The sequence below is a fragment of the Rhyacophila brunnea genome, unplaced genomic scaffold (genome assembly GCF_057557595.1).
Source record: "Rhyacophila brunnea isolate RB1 unplaced genomic scaffold, BYU_Rbru_1.0 scaffold_16, whole genome shotgun sequence".
Taxonomy (NCBI): Eukaryota; Metazoa; Arthropoda; class Insecta; order Trichoptera; family Rhyacophilidae; genus Rhyacophila; species Rhyacophila brunnea.
In genome coordinates this window covers 4,896,922-4,913,640 of record NW_028232816.1, presented here as the reverse complement: position 1 = coordinate 4,913,640, position 16,719 = coordinate 4,896,922, and the positions used below count along the sequence as shown (strand labels likewise).

At 33.9% G+C, this 16,719-nt stretch overlaps 2 protein-coding genes across 5 annotated transcripts in view; one reads left to right on the top strand and one right to left on the bottom strand.

Annotated features, from left to right (window-relative positions):
* The window catches only part of LOC147074236 (uncharacterized), a 626,724-nt gene that overhangs the window by 253,711 nt on the left and 356,294 nt on the right, over positions 1–16,719 (top strand). The gene's annotated exons all lie outside the window — the stretch shown is intronic.
* The window catches only part of Nedd4 (E3 ubiquitin-protein ligase Nedd4), a 58,594-nt gene continuing 43,549 nt past the window's right edge, over positions 1,675–16,719 (bottom strand). For all 4 annotated transcript variants that reach the window (XM_085944044.1, XM_085944046.1, XM_085944047.1 and 1 more), the window contains 10 exons: positions 16,531–16,629; positions 16,047–16,271; positions 13,895–14,019; positions 11,883–12,024; positions 10,031–10,240; positions 7,982–8,088; positions 6,212–6,345; positions 5,285–5,513; positions 4,572–4,741; positions 1,675–3,223 (listed from right to left, as the gene is read on the bottom strand). In XM_085944044.1, the coding sequence (XP_085800170.1) occupies positions 3,121–3,223; positions 4,572–4,741; positions 5,285–5,513; positions 6,212–6,345; positions 7,982–8,088; positions 10,031–10,240; positions 11,883–12,024; positions 13,895–14,019; positions 16,047–16,271; positions 16,531–16,629 (1,544 nt within the window). In that variant the 3' untranslated portion in view covers positions 1,675–3,120. The remainder of the gene's footprint in view (positions 3,224–4,571; positions 4,742–5,284; positions 5,514–6,211; positions 6,346–7,981; positions 8,089–10,030; positions 10,241–11,882; positions 12,025–13,894; positions 14,020–16,046; positions 16,272–16,530; positions 16,630–16,719) is intronic.

Sequence of the window (16,719 nt, the reverse complement as noted above, 5' to 3'; positions counted from 1 at the left end):
TACACAGGCGTTTCTCTTAGTGGCAATTCTTTTACTAACATTATCACATAAGCTTCATTCATCTTTTTAGAATAAGATAAATATTTATATTTTAATATTACAAGTTTATAATATATAAGATTCCAGCAATTCCGAGAGAGTGACTTCCAAACATTAAGATTCATCAATTAATTGTAATTTACATGTACATGTTGTTAAAATGCAGACTTAGGAAACTATGCATAGTGAATTATTGAAAGAATACTGATGGCCACTGTCAAATAATTATTATAAATAATATAGTTTCAGATAAATTGAGACTTTATTGAATACAGATTATCTACACAAACACCGACAAAAAAATGAATGAATAATTTGCTACCATTTAATCAACTAGTCCAGGGGTCGGCAAACTCTCGGACCAAAGGAGCCAAATTGAGTGGCACAATGGAAAAAAAAAATCGAGAGCCATACGTATATTTTTATAAATATGATTTATTTAAATGAATTAATTTCATTTTATAATTGTTTATTTATTAAGCGAAGAAAATTTCCCGAATAAAACTAACATACCTAAATACATGTTTTTATTGTTGGAATTATAAATATATTTTTTACAGAATATGAATTACTTACAATTTTCACGCATTGCTTAAAACTAATGTGAAAAAAGACCTTCCTTGCATTTCTTTGGAGAGTTTCTGTATGTTTGGTAATTTCATTGTTCAAGGTGTTTGAAAATGATTGTTCACATACCTACACATTATGTAGACTCGAATATGAGCTCTGAAAGCTATTCCATGTATTAAAAATCGTAGTATCTACCTTATGTAGATCTTTTAGAGCGCTCCAATTGTGTTGTAAAATTAAATTGCACTTTCCTCTCTCTAAATCCTCAATTTTGGTGGCAAGACCTACAAATTTTGAATTCCATAACTCTTCGCTTATGAAATCCACCAATAAAATTGTATTTAGAAAGTGCTCGTGTCAATATCAAATGGAGAAAAAATTTATTCGTCGACTTTTGCAATGGGCGGATGTAAAACAACAACAATCATACCTTTTTGCATCAACCATCACGGAGACAAAATTAGGCTCGCGATAATGTCATTACATAATATAATAAGTGTACAAATCAATGACAAAAATAAAAATTGTGAATTTTGCAAAAGTTTTTGTAAAAATTGTGAATTAGGAATTTGCCCGAAAACCGCACCCCAATACCCAAAGAGCCGCAGTTTGCCGACCCCTGGACTAGTCGATTGAGAATTTTGTAAAAAAAATTAATGTACACGGAGAGCTTGTTGCCATTTCAATAATAAATAAAAATAATTCAAGGAATATTTTATCTGTGGCACATGCAACACTAGTGAAGTAATAATAAATTATTTAAAGTTTATATAATATTGTGTAGTTTCATACTTTTACTACCATATGCGAATTAAAAAATATTTTAATAATTAACAGAAAACCATGATTTTTAAAATTACAATGTTATTGTTTGTTATACTATCTGTCATTGTACTTGTCATCTATGCATAGCTTCCATAGTTAGTATTTTTACATAATGTCAACATTCTATGCATCAGGCTCTAAGACTTTGTAGACGAAGTGGTATGATACTCATAAATAAATGTTATACACATAAAACCTTGTAACATTTCAAACAATGGATTTCAATTTTGCTATTTTTTTAAATACTGATATTTTGTCTATGATATTGCCAACTTCTATTAGAACTGGTGAATTAATTAAATGATAGGTATGTGAAATTATTAATAAAAGACAACTATCGATTAAATATTATATTCAATTCTTTCCATTTAACATAACATAAAAAAGATGCCCTAAATGCCTGCATAATTTAGACGTTATTATTACTTATATTTCGTTTGTATTCTCTATTCTGTCAAGATGATAATAAGTTGTACATCTGTGGCTGTTTCATTGTCAAATAAATTATGATATTGTTAAGTTTAAAGCCAAACAACAATATCTACAAAAGCAAAATTGTGTGGCAGTCAAAAAAATGCTAGATTTACTCAAAATTCAACAATTAATATTTCAAAAAATACTTCACAATCATAAACATTATTTTTACGAGAACAAAAATATTTTTTAATAATTTCGCAACCAAATAAATAGGTAATACAATAAAAAATTAATACTTATAGATTTTAATGAGAAATTTTAAGCTGTTTGCAAGTGTCAAGAAGTACTTGATTTAACGTCATACGCTTGATGCGCATTCAAAAATGCTAAATCTGACAACAAAAATGTCAAGTTGGCAACGCTGACGGCCAATTTTCAACTATACATGAATGAATGCACTTTATATGTATGTGGTAATATTTTAAGCGACCACCTGCAGTCAAGTTAGCAGAATAAGACGACAATGCTTTAAGTACAAGAAAACGAATTTTCATTAATGACCCTTATTGCAATGTATTGCAAACACTATTTACGAGCACCCTTTTATTCTTAATATGCAGCAAACAAATAGCTCAGACAATTGTCAACTCCAACAAAAGGTTTTTTGTAGATATTGTTGTTTAAGTTTAAGGCATCGAGATAATACGAAAAAACACTATCCAGAAACACCGGACAATGACAAAAATCCAATATGGCAGCTATTTAACAACACAATAGGGCACAAAACTGTTTAAATGTATTTTACTTTGAATGTCACAACTAATAACGAGCTAGAAAATATGACATGTATGTGTCATTTAACTGGTGCTCACAATCAAAATCCTTCTTTCAATGTCACTGCTGTAGAAACACAAATTATTGATTTTTTTGTTGCCTGCAGCGCTGTTTTTTTTGTTGTTATATACCCTCTAAAAATAAACTTATATGAAAAAAAAAAACAGCTTATATCATTCGTTATACATACAAAGTACATATTCTAAAAAAGTGATGTGAGCTTCAATTATAACGTTATACAGACTAGATGTATGAATATAATTTTTGACAAATGTCATGCAAGATATTTAGTATTACTTCAAATGACTACTCACAAAGCCGCCATCTTGGATTACATGGCAGATATCGCCAATGTTTCTCAATAGCGTTGCCTCAAATATATTTATTTATCTACATTGTCAATACATATTAAATAATGTAAAAATTGAGAAATAATCAGTCGACGCCCGCGAAGCCTTGTGATCCTTCGATAGCTTTCACCAGCTTGTCCCGGAGCTGCTGGTAATTGTCATAGGGCGGCAGGTCTATACGGTTAAAACTGGAATAACACCATTGTTATTAGACATTTATGCCACATTTGTGTAATTACATACATAATAATAATCTTAACCAACCGATTTTCATTGCCATCTTTATTATTGTCTTTGTCTATTTCACATCCAAGAACCATCTCTTGAGAGAAGAAACAAGCTCTCTGAGAAATAATTAATCGAGATAGCATTTACTCGATATAATTCTATTTTACATAACTTTTACTCTTACTATAGATAACCACAGAACAGGTACAGTAATTCACCCAATTCGTTAAGAATTTGCTACGATCAAATATACACATTGAAATAAAAACAACATGCCAATCTTGCCCGATGTACACCCACACCTACGGCTTCAGAGATACGCTTTCTACTAATGCTGCCACCATAGGGTATATAATATTTAGTTTTTTAGTCAATAGCTATTTCAGTTGTAACACCATTATCAAGACTAAGAATAAACAATTTGTCCTTGTTTATATTCTACTTTACTCACTTAAAAAGGGGCAAGATCTTTTTTGTTAGGGACATACCACTGGCTCGCATTTAACCCCAAAATAAAGATTCATTTTATTATTACAGTAAAACCTCATTAATACGAATTCCAAGGGAGCGAAAATCGAATTACGAATTATGAAATGTATTGGGGGAAAATATTAAAATTTTGAAAAAAAAAATTTTTTGATTTTCTTTAATATCGTTTACCGAATTTCCGGTTCCATGTGTGTTTATGGGCCATAAAATGTCAGGATTATTTATATTACCTTCTTAAAATAAGTAATTTATGATGTTTTAAGAAAAGTCCGTCACAATTTTCAATGACTGGTTCATGAAATAGTGTACTTTATTACGATTTATTGAATATTTTTATATGCCAGGACTCTGAAATAATTTCGAAATTACGAAATTTGAATTAAACGTATGGTTTTATATGAAAATAATGTTCAAGGGACTTTTTTTTCGCGAAAACTTCGAATTACGGCGAATTTCGAATTATCCGTGTTCTTATTAACGAGGTTTTACTGTACTGTCATCTCTATAAGAGTCATCAATTAAAAAGGCTCACTGACTCTTATTACAGAAAGTAAATAAATTTTGGGTACAAAATTGGGCATTATTTAAGATAATATGGACTCCCGATTATCCGGGCTAATGGTGGAGCGAGGCGCCACGGATAATCCAAACTATTTCGTTTGTTTGCAGGCATCTTTTAATGATCTTCTAATCAGTTTGAATTTTTTTAACAGTTATTATATCGTTGTATACACCGTATTGTGCACGGATAATCCGGAGTTTACTGTACATATTTTCAGGGGTAAAATCACGAGATGACCAGAGATTTTAAATTCTTACCAAGTATGAGCTCGTGGATAGTTGTCTGGGGTTCCCCACTTCTCAACGGTAAAGAGTTGCGGTCCATTGGAACCGTAGAGCTCCTTGAAGCCGTTCATAGGCACGCGGGAAGTCCCCGTCACAAACTGCAGCAGACGCGACCGCATTTCGTTCGAGAAAGATAGCACCACCTGTAATCGTTTCAATCAACTTTACAGACATGACAAAACTAGCTTCTTTCAAAACCCTGTATGATTGATTCACAAAAGCATCTAAGAGTCACTACGACGGTTAGACGTAACCACAAATAACAGCAAGTCATAGGACTTGTGGTCGACTACACTCTGCATTCCCTGTATGTTCCTCCAGTGCCTGACTGACAGGCGTGCGATACCAGAATATTATATTTAAAATTATTTTGTATAAAGTATATTATGTATGTAATTAGGAAATCGACACTCGATTAACGGCAACGAACCAACATCATGATTGCATGTTCACATTTAAATAGAGAGAGAAAATGTGATGATTTATAAAACACATGTAAAATTCTATTTTATGATTACTATTGAAGCATTCTTTTCATCCTCTTGAAAATTTAAAAATTCCATTTAATGCAAAAATAGCGGGAATCGCAGATTACTTGGTTATTATAAAAAATGCCTGTAACTAGAAAAAGGTTAGGAACTCATGTTCTAATAGCTTCATTTACATAAAAGAGTTATGTGACTCACCCTCCAAAACCACTGCACGACTAGATGGTTGGCGTGGTAATCCCCTTTGTAAAGAGTGTTGGCCTTCCAGTCCCGCACGTCGATGTTCTGGATGCCGCACATGAGCAGTTCAAGCTCATGCTCGTCAAAGATTTTCAAAAGCGCTAACGGCACCAAGTCGTTCAGACCTTCCAAGAAGGAGTCCATCTGCTTCTGAACTCGGTTACCGAACCTCCATTCTATTACTAATCTGTAAAATAAACAAAGAAAAAAATATAAAATACATCATAAAAGAATTACACAGCGATGGGTGACAAATTCTTTCGGACAGTAGAAATCAGAAATTAAAGAAAGTGGCTTTTGTATAGGTACATCAGGTATATGCATGATACAATCTACCTGAATTTTGATGGTGAATTTAGGTTCACCAAAGATGTCACAAAGAATGCAATATTTCCAATGTTTGCCGATCATATTACATGACGTTTGACATGTGTTAAAAATCTGATTAGGTAACCATTGCATTATAACCTTTCTATACCACAATTAGTTAATTGGTGTAATTAACATAAGAATTGGTGTAATTACGCCTCGTAAATACGCTTTCGGCAGTTAAACAGATAACCGTTAGTAAAAGTTTACATATTTTGTTAGTGTATGTCAATTATGTGATAAATCAAGGAAAATCGTATTTTAAAAAAATGGTATCATTATCGATTGCAAAAAGGGCCAAATTTAAGAATCATGCAACTAAGTCGAGCGTAACTACTAACTATTTACTCTGCAACGTGTTTATACTAAGGGCATTTTTTTTAATACAGCAAAAATTTATTCATGCGTCTGTCTTATTATTTCTCCATCGCATGTTCCATTATTGTCAATGCAAGATCCCAGACAATGCCATCTATGGCTAACTATGTAACTTAATAAAATGAATGAGCGACTTACTTGATATATTCGTCCCTATTTGACATGTCAACGGCAATGTTGGCACCGTTTGGTTTCAGCTCTCTCTGATTCATCTTGCCAAACTGATCTTCGTCTACGCAAAACGTCACGTCTAGTTCTGAAGGGTCATTTTCCTGAAGAATGACAAATTGATAATACGCCATCACCAATAATTCCAACGATACAATTAATTATTCTTCATTTAAGATGGAACACTGATAAGTTATAAGAATGTGGCATTCTCCTTTGAAAATAGATAACATGGAAACCTAACCTAACCTCAGCAACATACTTAGGAAATTAGAAAATATCCGGGACCAATTGGATTCGTAGACGTCTTCCGCTAGCTGGCCAAGGGACAGTAATCTACTGAGCCAAGTATTAATCCTGCAAATATTAGTTGATAACTACACATCCGAGTTGGTTACAAATCTCGTCAATATTTTAATACAAGTTTTTTAAAAAGTGACATAAGTTACAAAAATCTTCATATTACCTAGATACACAAATGTAAGGTAATTTTTTTTGTAGATTTTTGAAGAAAATAGTTAACACTTAAGTACTATAAAATAATATATTTTACATAAAAACTTTTCACTATTTTGACTAAAACACAATAGTGACTTTTAATATCTTCAAAATACAGCATTCAATTATGTACCTACCTCTCTATACTAAGTAGTAAATAAAATTTAATGTACAGTAAAACCTCATTACTATGAACTCCATGGGACCGAAAATCGAAAAAAAATTCGAATAACGAAATATGGAATGTATGGGAATATTTATTTTTGATTTTCATTAATTTCGTTTCCGATTATAGATGTGCCAACCGAATTGGGTCATAAAATGTCAGGATTATTTTTATTACCTTCATAAAATAAGTAATTTTTGATGTTTCATAAGAAAAGTCTGCCACAATTTTCAATTTTCAAGGCTCATGAAACAGTGTACTTTATTACGATTTATTGAATATTTTTATATGCTAGGACTCGGAAATCATTTCGAATTACGAAATTCGAATTAAAGGTATGGTTTTATATGAAAATAATGTTCCAAGGGACTTTTTTTTCTGGAAAATTTCAAATTACCAGTTACTAACTATTTATACTAACAACGTTTTACTGTATGTCTGTGATTTCTGATTCCTGATCACTGCCAGATACGAGACATCTCGGTAGTAGGTACTAATAATTCGGTAAAACAAATAATTTTAAAATAGGACACATCTATCGGAATGTTCCTAAAACATTTTACCATATTAGTGAATGATTTTACCATCGATTTACCTTGAATTTTGTCAAGTCTTACAACTGAGATTTTAGAGATGTCGTAGTTTTTTGATTTTTTTTTCGCAAATTATATTTGGCCTGTTAGGTACTGCCAAGTCCTTTTTTACGGCAGCCAAAAGGTACAAAATATAACTTTAAAATTTAAATTGCTGTCTGTCCATCAAAAGTACAGAATGAATACTGATGAAAATTGCACAACTAAAATAGACTACACAGTTGGTACAAAATTAGTTAATTTTCATCTCAATAGATCGATCCCTCAAGCACTCAGTCGAATGTGACAAAATTTACAATTCGTAAAACTAATCAAATTTTTATTAAAACAAAATACTAAATAATATCATAATATCTTAGATAAATTGCAGTCAACTCCCGGTTATAAGACTGTCAGAAGCCTGTTGTCTGGCGGGTCAATTTAATGGATAGTACATACATACATGTAAATTGTTAAGTCATTGAGAAATGATGTAATAAATACCTTTATCCACATAAGCGATTTGTAATAATCCCAATCTACTGATTCCATGTCCTTAAGATCTATCGGTTTCTTCAACATCATTTTATAAAAAGGCCTAATGAAAAATGCTGCAAAAAATAGTTAAAACATTTTTTATTATAAACCATAAGTTTTGAACAATTTTAAAGATGGATTTTACTATAATTAATTTATAATCTACAATAATTTATATACGAGGGCTCTGGAAACAAAAACTGCAGTCTCGATTTTTGCAATATGTTAGCGAGTCATTAAAAATGTCGTACAACTTTCTTACAGGTATAATTTCTGAAAAAAGTATTTTGAAATGTTGTTTGTATACCAATAATAAATAACATTTCAAAATACTTTTTTCAGAAATTACACCTATAAGAAAGATGTAAGACATTTTTAATGACTCGCCAACATATTGTAAAAGTGGAGGCTGCCGTTTTTGTTTCCAAAGCCCTCATATGTACCATTGAATTTTGGACATCATTTGGATGAAGTGATTCGTAAATTGACAAACTGTTACAAGATTGTATGTTATTTTTTCAAGAGATCTTAGTTTATCACTTGGTATTCATCACATATAAACATTGTTTTAAAGCATTTTCATTTTCCCAGCCCCAGGATCGATCCCGTGACCCACGGCTTCATAGATGACCGCTTTACCAACTGGTAATAATATAATTCAAATATTATCAACATTTAAGGCTCAGCCATACAGAACGCGATATACCGCGGCTGGCAGGGATATAAGAACGTCACAAAGGCAGTGATATCTTTGTGAGCGATCCAGTATCGTGGTTGCTTCCTAACGGGCAGATGTAGATCTAGCAAAATGCTTGGTTTTGTTATGAGGGTTTCAAAATCATTCGAAAACGTCCGAGTGCTACGTACATTATACGTATCATTTGTGTTGAGTATTCTTGAATATGCCAGCATTATTTGGAGTCCTAATAGATTCATGCACACAATTAAGCTGGATCGAGTCCACAATAGATTTCTTAGATTTCTCTACTTAAGAACATACGGGTTCTTTCCTTATGATAATGACAATAAAATGAATTTTCCGACTCGTTTTCTTCTGGGTATGCTATCAATGCAATCCCTGTCTACCCGAAGAGTGATTGTTCTTTTAAAGCATTTCCTTTTACTTCTTCGTGGGTTCATTTACAATCCGCATATACTGGCGAATATTAATTTTCATGTTCCCACCAATATCACTCGCAGCTCCACGGTCTTCAAGATACCTCGTCGCAGGACAGATGTTATGTTTCATGATGCTGTGTATCGTGCGATTAGCTTATTTGATGGCACCATAAAGGTTGATTTGTTTTTTATTAATTATATAATGTTTGTAGACGTTTTAAATAGGATAAATTTATAATTGTATATATTATCATATTTCTTTAATATTTACACATGCTGTCTTTTCCACTTTGTTGTCATATTAGTTGTTATTTGTAATTAAGATATTTTTATATATTTGTATGTATTATGTATTATGGCGCATTGGCCAAAAGCTGTAATGCCGTAATACTCTTTTTTTATAAATAAATAAATGTGTATTCTTTTGTAATGGTTTTTGTTCGGAACGAGTAATTTGGACGAGGAATAACTCCTTTTTCTATTAGCCCTACAAAATAATAGAAAAAAAGACGAGGAAAAGGTTTGGGTAGTATCACCGCCACTGTATTGAGATTCAATCTCATGAAGTTTTTTTTCAATATTTTCATATGTGACTTGTAAGTTTCAAGGAACTACTTGCCCTGATAAAACTGAAGATTTTTTCGACAAATAACTCTTTTCTTCCCCCATTGCATAGATCGCATGGTTGATTTTGTAATTTTGTACAACCATATCGCTGCTCGCTGCGATCATGACTGGCTCGCTGCGACAGATCGCCTTGTGTGTAGCGGAGATGATGCAATCTTGTGTATACAACTAGATCGCCGCCTGCCCGCCACGGCAGATCGCGTTCTGTGTGCCAGAGCCTTTAGCCACTAAAGAATTGAAACGATTAATAAAAATTGTCCAATCACTCACCGTCCAATAATTTCCCGTGATAAATAGCCATGCCGGCCACGCGTCCTATGAATTTAAAATAATTTAAATGCTCATCATTGCAGACACCGCTGGCAGGGTTTATCTGAAGCGTATAGTTGTCCATGGCGGAGTATTCAAAGAGGCCGTAGTAAGGGTTGAACATTTCCTTCGAAAGCAAGAAGAACCACTCGCGGGCTAAGCCACCATAATCTGAAAAGCAAAAATCATTCATTGACCATCTGGGAAATCATTCTTTATAAATTGACAATTATTGCTAATTTAATTGAACTCTTTTCTCATCTTCACTTTCATATATCTATTTTCTAGAAGGCTTTTCTTCAATGTCTATTGTCTTTTTATTCCTCAAGTCATTGTCGACCTACTGCCATATAAATGAATCAGTGGCGAAGGGTGAAGGTAGGCTGTTTAAGATCCAACATAGATACTGCATACTAAACTTTGTCAGTCAAACGTGTTTATTTTCATTAAACTAAGACTACAATGTGTAGATAGTGTTTGTTAATTTTTAAAATACAATTAAACCCTGCCTAATCCAAGCCAGGGATAGGGGTAGGATCTGTTTCGCTTAGGGGAGGAAAAGGAATAACTCAATCACGCAATTAAATTAATTAATTTATGCCAGTTCAAAAAACACATGTTTATTGGAGCACCAATCTACAATGGTCAGAAATGATCTCTTGGATGAGAGGGTGATCGCTGTCGTGGACCCTGCTGATGGTGCTACAGCTATCGGAGAGTTTGAGAGTTTGGATTTCGCTAGTCTTTCAATATTTGGTAAGTCTGAGAGCAGCAGAGAATTCTTCAAATTTGAATCAGTTATTCGCGACATTGTTTCACTTTTAATCAATTTCATGGATGAAAATGCTTGTTCACATCAGTATGTCGATCCAAAGCGACATATTATATAACTTTTAGCAAATTTTCTTAGCTCTGTTATGGCGCCTACTTCAAAAGAATAAGTAAAGAATGATGCAATGCGCCACGTTTGGCGCATGTGCCAAGGTTTGGCCACCACTGTTTAAATATTTTATAGATAGAAGAATAATTTTATCGATTATGGTTTGGTTTAGGCAGGGCTAGCCAACAAAATCTGTAATATGTATTCTTAATTCAACGAAAATATATAAGCGTGACTGGAAAAATGTGCAATATTTTTGGCGGATCGCCCATTGCATACCTAAATGATTATAGTTTGGTTTAGGCAGGGTTTAACTGTATTTTAAAAACTAACAAAGACTATCTACACATTGTAGTCTCAGTTCAATGAAAATAAACACGTTTGACTGACAAAGTTTAGTATGCAGTATCTATGTCGCATCGTAACAGCTGAAGTGAATAATAAAACCCTAGACCATTTTTGAGTGGCAGTTTTATTTGACTATTATTAAATGAATTATTCCATTACAATCTAAAGCCTCAATTACATTGAGCTTCTTTACGAGCTGTTTATTGGCGAATTTAAAAGCGGGCGATTCAGTTACTGCGATTTGATGATTACACACAAAACTTTCCATTCGCTGAGAAGTCACAAGCCAGCGACTATTTTGACGGAACGTAGTTCGTTTTTTTACTGGGAGGTTGGTACTGCGCTCTACTGCGCAGAGGCAGTAGGCCCACATGTCAGTGTGTAGCGTGTAAAGTTGACCGGCTTTCAACTTTTCTCGGTAGAGTGTTTACAACCTGCTTATTAGCTTATTCGATGATTACACTGGGCGTCTTTACAGGCAGATTGTAAATTCGCCAATAAACAGCTCGTAAAGAAGCTCAATGTAATTGAGGCTTAAGACTCGTAGAACATAGATAATTTAATGACACTCATGTGATATCTCACCTAATCCTACTTCCGCCTCAAACTCCACCCACAGTTTTGTCTTGAGCAGGTCCAGCCGGGCGACTGAGCTGATGATGCGGTACGAATCTTCCAGAATGGATCCCCGCCGCACTTTGATCTCAAATTTGTTTGGTACATTATTCTGGTGACAAAATAAAACACAAATATTAAACTTCATTTCACTATATTTCCCGAACCATGCATTGATGGAATGAATTTTTCATCTATTTCCTGAAATTTGACAGGAGTAATTTGTCAGAGATTAGTAATCTGCCCACATCAAAACAAGGTTGCAAATAGCTGACCTTTTAGTTATGTTTGAAACAGTAAATTTAATTTTTGATTGTCCTGAACTGTTAAGGTTATACTTCAGTTGAGGCGTGGTTTAAAAAGATTGTGGCTAGGCGATGCGCGGATTGTGCAAATGACGCGTGCCGAACAAAATATAATTTGTCATAAAAATTCAACATCCGTCCATTTAATGTTATGTGTATTGTTATATTACTAATAATAATAGTATATTCATTGACATGTTTTCTTTCTCAAGTACATACGTAAAGTTTTTTAGTCATCTTTACACGATTTAAGAATATATTCATCCGACGCCATGGCAAAACAAATCAATGTGCGCACACATCGACTGTCGGTCTCCGATTGGCGACGAGTGCCAAATTTCGTCGCACCTACTGTTGAAAATTATTTGCCGTTTCACTGAAGTACGCTCTTAAATATGATCTGGTTTCGTGTTCCTCCCTACTAGTAGACAAAAAAATGCGAACATTTTCACGTTGATTTTTTTAAAGCTAACTTCTGTTTATTCTTCAATACCAAGGAATCATTCTCTTTCTAATACTTCATCTATTGACATGTTCAATATCTCCATTCAGGCAATCAAGCATTGCAATAAATGCTTTTATGTTATTGTACCTTTTCTTCTATTTTATTTAAAATTTAAGGATAAATTATTGTATTTTTTTGTATAAATCGTACTTATATGATTGTAATATTTATTTATTTATTATTGTTCAGCGTGCTCTGTTTTACTGCTGTGCATACGCCATTTATAAATAAATCTATGGCTACGGTATATTTATAATGGATTTAGGGCGATACGGTGTCGCTGACTAAGCGACACCAACTGTATGTTAGACATCTCGATGCCGCACAGATGAATGAAATGCGGTGAAAAAATTCTCATATTTACGATTTAAACCAGCAATTAGACAAACGAGTCTAATTGTATCTGCCTATAATAAAGTGACTGTTTGGGCCGATTATGATCCTAATCTGATCCAGTAATTCCCACGTACTTACCTTAATACCAGGCACGTTAATAAATAAATAGTTAGGTACATTACGAACTCTGTCTGTAAAGCCGTTGATACCGGAACATGTGAATTTACTATAAACCACTGTGGGTATAGGGTGACTTATCCATCTAGTACCCTTTCGACCTTCCGCCTTAATCTGATACGATACAACCGAAGCCGCTTTAACAACACAAGGTGACTCATCCACAACGCATCCGTTTGACCTTTATTGTGCTAAATCTGATATGGTTTGAGCGAACGTAGTGTCTATAATCCATCCTGAATTTGTCATCATCATTCATCCCAAAACACAAGTGAAACCGTGAGAGTGCCATTTTGAACCGCCTGTTTCCCAGTACGTGAGTGCGTGAACATGGAACCAGCTCCAGGGCACCAGTTATCTCACCATGGAAGGTTAGTGCCTGGATTGAATCCCTGTGTAATCGTCCTCCCTTGGCATCCAGAATCCACCTCAATTACGGTCCTGAGGTTTATATTTATTGCAAAGCCAAATGTCAGGTGTTTATTCACGCATTTCATTCATCTGTGCAGCGTCTAGATATCCGTCATCCAATTGATTCGGTGTCAAATTTAATTACATTTATTATTTTATGATTGTAAGTAAATCGTATGTGGTAAAAATATGAATGGTTTTGTACATTCATAAAAACATCTTCAGTGTTATAACATGGATGAACTTACAGGTTTGCGTAGTTGATTCTTGAGGTATTCATATTTCCTTTTGTAATCCCTGGAATAAGGCACTGCAGGTCCGGCTATTTGAGGATTGGACATTCTCGGGTCCTCCCATTGTGTGGTGCGGGTATCTGGAGACAGAAATTATTTAGAATCACTCAATGTTACATTACAAGCATGCTCAAATTATTCAGCATCAGGATAATTGACCGCAGTAGTAGTGTAATATGTATGTACGTATTAGCAACTAGCAGAACTTACACACGGTAAGGGTTTGTCGTCTATTAAAATGGCTCTAGCTAGCATTCAACCAACTTGGAGGATATATTTTAACTCGCAAGACGTGTATCTATATGTTTATAAATATAATTAATTTCTGTACTGGCATTCAGCATTCATTGGATAATGTGGAGTCAGGCTCAAGTAACAGGTTTATTAAAATTCAAATTTATTTATTTTACATATCGACTGCTTAATCCGCAAACCAGCTAACTGCACTTTTGACCAAAAATGAGATTTTGATGGCATTTTGTTATAAGGCATGTTTTCTATGCGCACACAAAATTTCAAACTCCTAAACCTATAAATAAATGCGTTATCGTTCTTCACACAAAAGCAACTCCAGGTGCCAAATTTCCAATATCGTAAATGGAACAACTCCGCTCTTTATATATTTAAAGGTAAGCTAAAATAGTGTATTAATTCATAGTGCAGCTTTTATTTCTAAAAAAAAAAAAGTTTCCAAGTGTAGTTTTGGAATTGTTAAATTCTGCTTGATAGTTAAATACAGTAAAACCTCGTTAATACGAATTCCATGGGACCGAAAATCAAAAAAAAATTCGAATTACGAATTATGGGTGAAAAATATTTAAATTTTGAAAAAAAATTTTTTTTGATTTTCATTAATTTCGTTTCCGATCATAGATGTGCCTGCCGAATTGGGTCATGAAATGTCAGGATTATTTTTATTACCTTCTTAAAATAAGTAATTTTTGATTTCTTAAGAAAAGTCTGTCACAATTTTCAATGACTGGTTCATGAAATAGTGTACTTTATTACGATTTATTGAATATTTTTGTATGCCAGGGACTCTGAAATCATTTCGAATTACGAAATTCGAATTAAAGGTATGGTTTTATATGAAAATAATGTTCAAGGGACTTTTTTTGAAAATTTCAAATTACGGCGAATTTCGAATTATCGGTGTTCTTACTAACGAGATTTTACTGTAATAAAGTCTTTTCTCCTTCCTGAACAATTTGCAAAAATGCAGTTAGCCGGTTCGCAGATTAAACAGTCGATATAACAAATTACAAATGTAAGGCATTCACAGCATGATATAAAAAATTTTAAAAAAATTTACAATATTTAAACAGAAAACATGTTTATAAGCGCCATATTTAAAAAAATATAGAAAACAAAATTCACCAAATTGCACAGTTATTGGCCTCCCAATAATTGGCGATACTATTGGCAGGTTAATTCTGCACTTTGAGAGAATAAACAACTGATGCTCCCGATTTCTAAGACAGTTATCAAGGCCACATGGGTCAATACTACCATGAATTGGCAACTTTTACACCATATAAGCCATCAAAAATACATAATAAATATAGATATATTTAGCATTTAAACTACAGTATGTAAGCACACGTATGAGAAAGTCAGTCGGATAAAGCCACAGATAGTATCCATACAGCCTCAAAAATATAAATGCTTGGAAAATTTACTGCAGACGACCGAATCATATTTTAATTCTAGGATCATTTCTTTATTTACACAGTTGCTGCGTTATTTAGGAATGAATAAAATTAAAACTCCACCAGTAGAGCTCATTTAATTGGCTATAAGCTCCAATTATTCAAAATTATTATGGGGCCGGGTCGCCATACGAGTGAATCACATGAAAATAAACTCAACTTCTTGATTTTCTGATTTTTTTAATAAATTTGAGCTACCATCCTCAGATACACATTAGACAATTAGTAATCTGTATAATATTTTCACTATGTTGCAGTTACGAATGCACACCTACATACTAATCAATGCATGACAATATCCATGACGTGTTACGCATCAAATTCTGTGTCTATTAAAATTATTAGTTTTTTACAATATGGATAATTGAGGTTCGAATAATCAAGTAATAGATACTCACTGTGGTCGATGAAGAATATCCTGCCGTCAGAGTGGATTCTCTCCTCCCAGCCCTCGGGCAGGGGCCCTAGTTCATCGTCATTGCTTCCCATCACTCCCGTAGGAATAGCCGAAGACCGCCGTCCTCTGGAACTGGCCCCGCTTGTTCGACCTGTTGGACCGCCGCCTGGTCCGTCACTGCCTGCTATGGTGGTCGGGGCTGAGCCGGGCATTGGTGAAGCACGCCCTAAAATAATGGAATATGATAAGGCAACATAAGGTTTGAGATGTTGCCTTTAATGACTAAATTATACAAGCCGACTTTCACTGACAGTCGAGCCGAACTAGACAACGATGCCAATAACTGACCCAAAGATTACAAATGGGTTTTAACCCGCCAATGCCACTGCTTTAAATAAGGGGGTTCCACCTAACTAAGACCACCGTGCGGTGAATGGGATATTAGAAATTACTTCCATTCAAAATATTTATACTATATTTCTTACCTGTCCTGGGATCCACCCAAGATGTGGTCTTTTCGTTGTGATCTATAAAGAACATCCTTCCATTAGGTGCGCACTGCATACTCCATCCGGTTGGTAAACCTGTGCAAGCAAAGAGATTGACTATAAACAAGAGGGTGCCATATGAAATTTTTGTATTAAAAGACGTAACATTTTATACAACATTTTGTA